This window comes from Morone saxatilis, unplaced genomic scaffold, assembly GCF_004916995.1.
Source record: "Morone saxatilis isolate NCDOM2014 unplaced genomic scaffold, NCSU_SB_2.0 Contig4, whole genome shotgun sequence".
NCBI lineage: Eukaryota > Metazoa > Chordata > Actinopteri > Moronidae > Morone > Morone saxatilis.
Window position 1 is genome coordinate 10734768 of NW_023339984.1, and position 8814 is coordinate 10743581.

At 39.1% G+C, this 8814-nt stretch overlaps 1 protein-coding gene across 1 annotated transcript in view; it reads left to right on the forward strand.

Annotated features, from left to right (window-relative positions):
- Positions 1-8814, forward strand: part of zmp:0000000660 (arf-GAP with Rho-GAP domain, ANK repeat and PH domain-containing protein 2) — a gene marked incomplete at both ends in the record, with an annotated part of 120109 nt that overhangs the window by 49123 nt on the left and 62172 nt on the right. The window contains 2 exon segments of the mRNA XM_035675832.1: positions 6690-6775; positions 6937-7119. Of these exon segments, the coding sequence (XP_035531725.1) occupies positions 6690-6775; positions 6937-7119 (269 nt within the window).

Below are 8814 nucleotides of genomic sequence, written 5' to 3' on the forward strand. Positions count from 1 at the left end.
AATAAAAGTCACAATAAAGTTTAAATGAAGAGGACCTCTGAAACTTCAAAAGAGATGGTAACCAGTGGCATTTCTGAAGCTTTTGCTAAACTTCCATGCCTTGCCTGTGTTGTAAACTAGCTTTAAGACTATCCTAAATAAGTGAAAGGCAAATTATCTAACACATACAATCAGATGTAGTATCCTTGCCCTGGAGGGGGTTAATGAAGGCAGATGAAAAATAGATACTATATCTGGATAGTAGAATAGAAACACACCTTCCTGTGGGTGTATATTTAAACAAATTGTTATTCGTACGTACGGTCCAATACTGGTCCTAAACCCGATCAGCCATAGCTGTGAAGTAACTCAATTAATTATGTTTTATTAAATTATATTTGGAATATTACCCAGACAAATCTGTGCGAGTTGGTATACTTTCGATTTCCACCAATTCAATAGAGATTCACGCATGATCTGTGAGGACGGTTCCTGCAGGCCATTGTTCAATATCCAGTAAACATTATAATATTTCATAAAGGTTAAAATAGTTGGAATGCTAAGAAGCCTTTGAGATTTTATCTTATAAGACCAATACTATAGTACTGTACAAGGACTGATATCAAAATAATGTGTTATATATGTCTGTTCAAGTACTTGAACAGAATACAACAGCAAATTACGGAATCTATATTCCTTAGAAACTACAATCAACAAATCAATGTAATATAGATCTATGGGTCCACCTGGATAAGTGAAAAATTAGACCCAGGGCCTGGTGAGAAGTGTCCTTCTTTTCTGGTTTTTTGAGGTTTTGGGAAAACGTCAGCAACGTGGAGCAGTTAAATAGCTATGGAACCAGAAAATAGAATGACTTTCGGTCGCCCAAAGTTATTTGGACGCCTGACGGTATGGACGACGCTGAATGTCATATACTTATCAGTTTTCAACCACTTTGATCCAGTTGAGTCCTGTTTGGAGGAATGAACGAGCATCTGGGGTTATTCATGAACTTAACTAGGGAATGTGGACAGGGGTGCAGCTAGAAATTCTGGATAACTGATTATAGTGTTTACAGGATGAATGAATATTATTATAATTCTAGACTATGAAGTTTACAGGTTTTTTTCCCATATATATATATAAGTTGTTTATCGGTGTTTGGTGTGTGTGCTGCTCAGGACAGGATGTCTGCATCAGAGAGTTGAGGAACGCCCAGCGTAAAGCGGTGTACGCGGCCTTACTGCGAAAAAAAAAAAAAAAAAAAAAAAAAAAAAAAAAAAAAAAAAAAGAAAAAAAAAAAACCTTCTTACAGATGACCACCCCACCCCAGATTGACAGATGCCCCACCTCTACATGTACTATATAGTACATGTAAACATGCCTGCCCGCACACAGATTATTATGTGAATCGAAGCAAATACCAACTCCCACGTTTTGTAATATAATTTATAACAAAATGTGGGAACATTTATTACACATTAGTTTCAGGCTATTTATTGACATTTTTATTAAAAAAGAGCCAGATTGTTACAAAATGCGGGTGTTACACTGTGTTATTACATCATGTACCATTACACACATTGTATATGATAGTTCTTAAAACAGTGGTTCCCCATCTGCGAGTATGCACCCCTTAGTTTTCACAAGATACATTTAAAATATATATATCAGATAAAAACTAACACTTTATTTTTATGGGTAATGATTTCTTAGGATGTTTCCTGGAAAGAAACTACGCAAGTTTGTACCGACTGTAAGAAATATCTGGGTTATCTTGGTTAGGATGTAGTTTATCGTGTCTTACTGGGTCTATATGCAGTTTCTTTCCAAGGGAATTTAAACCCAAATAAATATCCATTCATTATTTATTACTTTCAACTTTATTCTTTATATATGTTTTATTGGAAGCTTGTCTGTAAACAAATTTCACATGAATGTTCAGCGGACCTGCTGTGCACCGTCTAGACTCTCCAGATTATCCTAGTAACTCATTGCAATTTGTCAGTAAAACCACGTGTCTAAACTATTTTAGTTCTAATTAATCACACAACCTTACAACAACCTTCATAGGACATTTTTACAAAAATGACGTGTTGTTTTTTTTCCAACTTTTCCTAAAATCTACTCCATCTTACTGAAATGATCTGAGTAGTGAATAGCATTCTTTACTGAACTGCTCACAACTCACATAGATCTGCAACCTGTAATGGGGGATCACAAGTCAGCACTGCCTGGCTAATGGGAAAGTCACAAGCCAAAGCGAGTTAAAAAGACCGTTCTCTTGCTCATATTAATAAATATTATTTATTCTTCTCTGTCTGACGTCATAGCGAGAGAAACAAAAAGAGACCAGAAATCTGCTAAAGTAAGAAAAGCTTGAGCTAGCACTCAATTCTTAATCTGTACGTGTGGTCTGGTGTTTGTTTGTGTCTGTGTGAGTATGTACTCTGACCCAGAGGCTCTTTTGGAATAAGTTCTCAGGTGATAAGCCACTTATGGGAGTTGGTGTTTGCCCTTTGGACTCTCTAATCTATTTGGCAATGCTGGATGGCTCAAATGAAATGACAACAAAGATTAAGCCACGGGCGAGAACTTGGGGGATCCCAAACTGCTTCTTGACCCGCTAAACATGATTAGAGAGAAGCAGCGGCCATGCTTGATCTAGAGGGATTGCTGGTTGGTGTGTATTTTTTTTCTTCCTTCCTCTTGCATGCTCCTATATCCTCATCCTTCCCCTACAGATCTTCTCCAGGCCTGAGATTTCTCCCAGAGTCATAAGTTTTAATGCGATTCTTCACCTCACCTCTGCAAAGCCCATGTAATTGGTACGCATCAGATATCCAACATCCCTTTTCAAACACCCTTAAATGATTTCATTTGCAGGGGTGTTTAATATTACATTTTGTCGACACGCTGGGAGTGAGCGGGTGAATATCTGCAACGAGGAAGCTGTCCTAACACTGTGCTCTCCTTAAATTAGGTGGTGGTCCATTTGGAATACCAATGACTGCTCACGCTTTTAATTAGCGCTCTTATGTCATGGACAATAAAGAGAAATGCTGAACAAGAGAAAGAGGAAAGAAGTAATGAGAAGGCTAATGGTGAAAATGATCCCACATTGGCTTTCCTCTTTTTGTGCCAAGACAGAATGAATTTTAATAGTCTGTAGCTTCCCTCTTTGATGCGAAGCTACAGACTATTAATATTTTGTCTTTCTTTGCAGAGACTTGAAGGACAGCTAGGGTCCAATATTTTCCATTTTATTAATAAAAGATGATCTTTGTTTATTGTGAATCTTGTTAAAAACATCAAAAACATTCCACAAAAACCTGGGTTCAAATGTTAGGGAAAAAAACACTGTAGCACGGGCACTTTTTTAAATTACATGAAGAGACACAAATTCCTAACCAGTTGCCTATTTTTGTTTTCTCCCATTTTTCCCTACGATAAGCATAGTTGTCCTTTTCACAGGATGACCTTGTTTGCTGTCTCCTTGCAACAATATAACCATTACTGTGTATAATCAGCTACTTAAGCTACTCAGCTAAAATAATATTGGTATTATCTGGTGAAAAACGACAAACTAAAAACTGGTGAGGCTTAAACCTGCATTCATTGATTTATTTTTTTTTGGCAACCTAGGGGCAGTGCAAAAACGTTTTAACTTTGCCTATTTGCCTATTTACACATCGAGCAGACATATAGCAACAATAGCATGTAATTTGAGTCCTTGGTCTAGCCAGAAAAACAAGGTAAATTCAAAATGTACTTTCCTTTTAGCTCTGTTTTGCTCTCCACCAAAGCCTAGAGTAGTTGGCTGCTAAAACTTCCCATTTTTCACTGAACTTTGTCTGTCTATGGATCGAGTGTTTGAGTTTATCAGAGCTTTTGTGAAAACAAAACAATGAGCTAAAAGACACTTAAAAGGCTTAGAGCTAAAGGGGAACTGCAGAGTCAGGTAATAGTTCTCTGTTGGTTTGTTGCTACAACAGACCTCTGTCACGTTACAGATCATTTATCATCATCATTGTCATTTGATCCAGTGTTAATATAAAAATATTGAGTTGTGTAGCTCATTCCCACTCCTGTTGGTGGTGGTGTTTCTCTTAGATGGTTAACCGGAGACATAAGCCCATGTCCCAACCCTTCCTCAGTAACTTTACTTCCCCAATAACTGAAGCTGTCCCTCTTTCTAAACTGTTCCTTGTGTTCCCTTCCACTGTGAGACCCGACCACCCAGAGGAAATGCCCCTTTCCGCACATATAATTGCAATAAACTCCTTTTTAAACCAGGATGCAACTTGTAGACATGTCTGCTGGCAACAGTTGCCATGGTAACCCACAAATGCAGTTCTCATTGCTTTGTTTTGTTTCCTTCTGACTCATCATTGAGTGAGGGGAAAATGGCACACAACAAGTACAGGGGGTTGGAAAAGTGCTCCATGAACTGTCACTTGGAAAGTTTTTAATTGGGGCTGAGATCCTTTGCGGGTCGGGCAGTTTTTTTTTTTTTTTTTGTGAAAGCTGCTGTGATGGGACTGCCCTTTTGTGTGTTGTTTTGGTTCCATCAGAACGATAAAGACATTTACAACAGGCTATTTATATGGGAAAATCTCACCATGTACCCAGTGGCATGTGCAAATGCACACTTTTTTCAGCTTCATTACCCTTACACAAGTGAAAATGGTCCTGTGGTGCTGTGTGTCTCAGTGGACCAAGCGTGGCCATAGCAATTCAGCAGGTGCCCAGACTGAAATGTTTTCACTCCTTCACATGTAAAAGTGACAGAAATCTGGTGCTTTGTCCTTTATTTGTCAAACTAGCCTCATGTGGTCTCAAAGACTGCAATCATTTATCTCTTTTCAGTGTCGCAAACCACATGAATGTATCCACACGTGACACTTTAATGTGCTTTCCCACATGAAACGCATACAGTATTGCTGAGAACAGACAAACAGGGACAGTAGGGTTATATTATTGTTGGTGAATTGTAAACAAAATTCTGCTATTAACCCCAAGATTTTCTTTTATCTTGCTCAATTGCTCCTAGGTCTTTGTTAAAATGGGTTTGTAAATTCTTGTATTAGAAAATGATGAATTCAATCAGGCACAACCTCCTGGGTGCAACAAGTGCATAGTCTTTCTTTCCCTCGACAGACTTTTAATGTTTGTTTTTATTAAACTAGGTTACTCAGAGCTTGTTGAAAGTTCAACAATCAACACACGTCCTTAAGTAGGTTGTAGATCACACATTGCACATGTTCATCTGCGCTAGTAAAAGTCCTTCACAACATGCTTATGTGCTTATGTAAGTGATGCCTCCTCAATCTAAGTGCCACATTTGATACACTAGATAACACAATGCTTACAGTACATACATTGAAACATTAAGGATATATTTTCCTACCTATTTAATTAAAAGGGAGACAGAATTTTGTAAATATTGGTGAACATGTGTATGCTCATCATATTCCTAATGGTGTTCCACAGGGTTCAACACTTGGTCCACTCTTTTTTTCATTATACATGCCTCCACTCAGCTAAATTAGAACACTACATGATGTAAATTGTCATAGCCATGCTGACGACACACTGCACATATTGCTATCGCCCAATGATCCCAACGGTTTAAATTGTTTAACAGACTGCCAACTGCCATGTGCAACAACATTATAAGTTATTCATTAGAAAACTGAAGTTATTATAGTAATGGGTGCTGATTCTAAAGAAATAGAATAGAAAACATTAGCAGTATAAGCTGCCTGGGTACACATGGAGGAAAGAATATGGGTTCAGCTGTTCAACTGTTTTGGCAGGAAAACTGTGACTGTCCTTTGTTCTTAATGTATTCCCTATTTGATCAAGCCAGACCACTATGGGATATGACCTGGCATATCAGATTCAAAATCCTATCTGGGAGCAATGAGACCAGTCAGGTAATGTGTCCTGGTGTCAGATTTAAAAGGCACTACAACTCAGGATAGTTAGTTTCTCTTTTTAACTTGGGTGACAAATAACTTAATGATTTCTGGTATCTGTGCTCTCTAAATCTGTGTCAAGACAGCCTTTTCACAGCTCATGGCCCCACATTTCCATTCACAGCTGCTCTACTTGAGCATAGAAGACAGTAATGAGATCATGCCAAATCTAAATCTAAAATTATCCTCCTTTACACACAGGACAATAATTCACATTCACACATACAGCGTGTTTCTTCCAGATGTATTATGCATGTATGCTCTGTCTTTGGCCATAAGCAACCCCAGAAGCTTCTCGTAAACCCAAATAAACAGGCCGACCCACAAACACAATGAATTACTCATGATTCATTAGCAATTAATGGGCCTCGTTCTGTGCTTTCATTTCCAATTAGGAGTGCTGAGGGGACTAAATATGTCTGTTGTGAGTGAGAGAAAGGGCTTCCAGTCATGGTCTGTTTCTCCGTCTTGTAGCTGCCTGTTTATTGTTTACTCCATCTTTGATATGTGGTGTGTGTTTGTTCAGAAACTGCGGAGATTTCCGTGCATAGATATATTCCTTACAGTCCTTGTTTTTTCTCATGTGAACTTTTCAGGACCTAAAAGCGTAGCCTGACATTTTTGAATGTATCTAATATGTAACTGTTTTTTTTTTTTAAACGAAGTGGCTGTTTGAATTTCTGAGTGTGATTGAACTCGTGTTGATGACTGTGTCTTCCTGTGTACCAGGCCAGCACCGCTCCCTTGGCCCAAGTATCTCCAAAGTGCGGAGCTTGAAGTTGGACAGCAGTATCTGGAGTAATGAGCTAGTGGAAGTACGTACTGTATGTTGTTTTGTACATTATCCAAAGCAGCAAAACATTAACATTACTCCTATTTGGCCATTTTATATTCACTGAAGCTTTTTTGATGCATTACCCCCCCTATCCCTACCAATAGCTTTCCAAATAATTCTCGCCTGTTCCTTGACCCTCAGCTCTTCCTGGAGGTGGGGAACAAGAACGCTAACAGTTTATGGGCTGCTAATCTTCCCTTGGAGGAGGAGCTCTACAGCGGGGCTTCGGCGGAGCAGCGCGCCACGTTCATCCGCAGGAAGTACAGGGAGAGGAAATACCGGAGGGTCCTCGAGGGCTTTGATGACCTGGAACAGCTTAACCAGGTACAACTTTCATGAAGACAGAAATCAGAACACTCAGAATGGATGTATTGGCGTAACATGGTGACATATTCAAATTTTAGTTAATTTGTATTCGTATATTAACACTTTGAGGTGTTCTTGTCATCTATTACCGGCCATTGAGTATCTCTTCTTGACCAGTAACTGTCTAGGTAGGACAAAATACTTTGCCTTATATTCTACAACCACTTTAAGCACTTTTCTAACCAAATGTTTGCTTGCTTCACCACAACAGTAAACTGTATGTGCCTGTCCGGGTTTTCACTGCTTTTCTCTGTAAACAAGTCGAGCAGATGTCGTGCAAGTAGAGTAGATCTACAACTTGCTGACTCCATCACCGCCTTGTCAAGTAATCCTCAGCATTAAAGTCAGGGTTAGTGTTTCATTGACTGTGTCTTTAAGTGTTGTCTCAAACACATTGACTACATCAGTGTATTGACTATTGCCAGAAGTTCTTTTTCATTTTGAGTGCTGCACTCTCAACCTGGAAGCTGTGCTGCATTTCATATCTAGAATACATTTGATGTAATGTGTGCATAAAATTCAATGTGTATACCTGACTGGAAATGTCCAAATATCTGTGGTTATGGGGGCCATTGGAAAGGTATATTGGTTGTGTTTTCTAGGTTTATATCTAAAATATCCATTGCTAGCTATTTTCCCAAGAGTTAGCAGGGTTATGTCACATGGTGACACTATGGTTAGCATAGAATTGGCTAATAACAAACAACCAGCATATCTTTAGATGTACTAGCTTTCCCAAACGACAAAGAACCAGCATGATGTACTATCCGGTGGTTTTCAGCAGTTATATCCTGCTAGCTACATGTATAAAAGAAATAAATCCATTTCAGACCTTTAATATGTTTTTCTACTTCTACTTACCTAACTATTTTTCTATTAAGGTTGGAGCAGAGTTTAGCAGAAGTTCACCAACCATGCAGTGATAAGTGGTTCCTACAATAGTGTCATCTGTACATATAAGAAGCATGGGACATGGCATACTCCATTAGCTAAATCCACTGAACCTGAAAAAACTCATATGTTCCTGACCTTTTGACCATCAGTAAAACTGCACTACAAGTTTAAAAATGCCAAACGGGAAGTTTTCATCGATCTCAAGTGTAAGCAGGTTGGCTGTAAGGCCTTCTCTGCCAGTTTGTGGTTAAGGGTTTATTGCTCTGGCGAAAATGCCTTTTTTTTTTTGGCTTCCGCTTAAAGAGAGGGTCTTAAAAGCACAACGCACTGAGCCTCTAAACGGCTAAGTTTCCACCTGCGTCAGCATTTACGCAGATCAGCTCCCTTGTATTGTTTTCTTGAGTAGAAAGAGAGGGATGGAGATGTAGAGAGAAAGAGGGAATGAGGGGGGAAAGTAAGGAAGAGATAAACTAGCTAGCTAAGTGGAAAAGTGGATTAGGATCCACAACAGAAACGCTTGGGTTGGTTTTATTGCAGCTTTTGCTGGATTTTGCTTGTGTGTATATGTGGGAGTGTGTACATGTGTGTGAACATGCGTGCTTGCTCCACTGAGGATGTGTGAATTTGCAGTTTTTATGCAGGGTAGTGAAAGAGAGGAAGTGTGACAGACACAGAGTGTGGCTGCTTAAAAGGGTTTGGCCAGTGGAGGGGTGTGTGTGTGTGTGTGCATGACAGAAAGAGAGTGAGAAAGAAAGGACA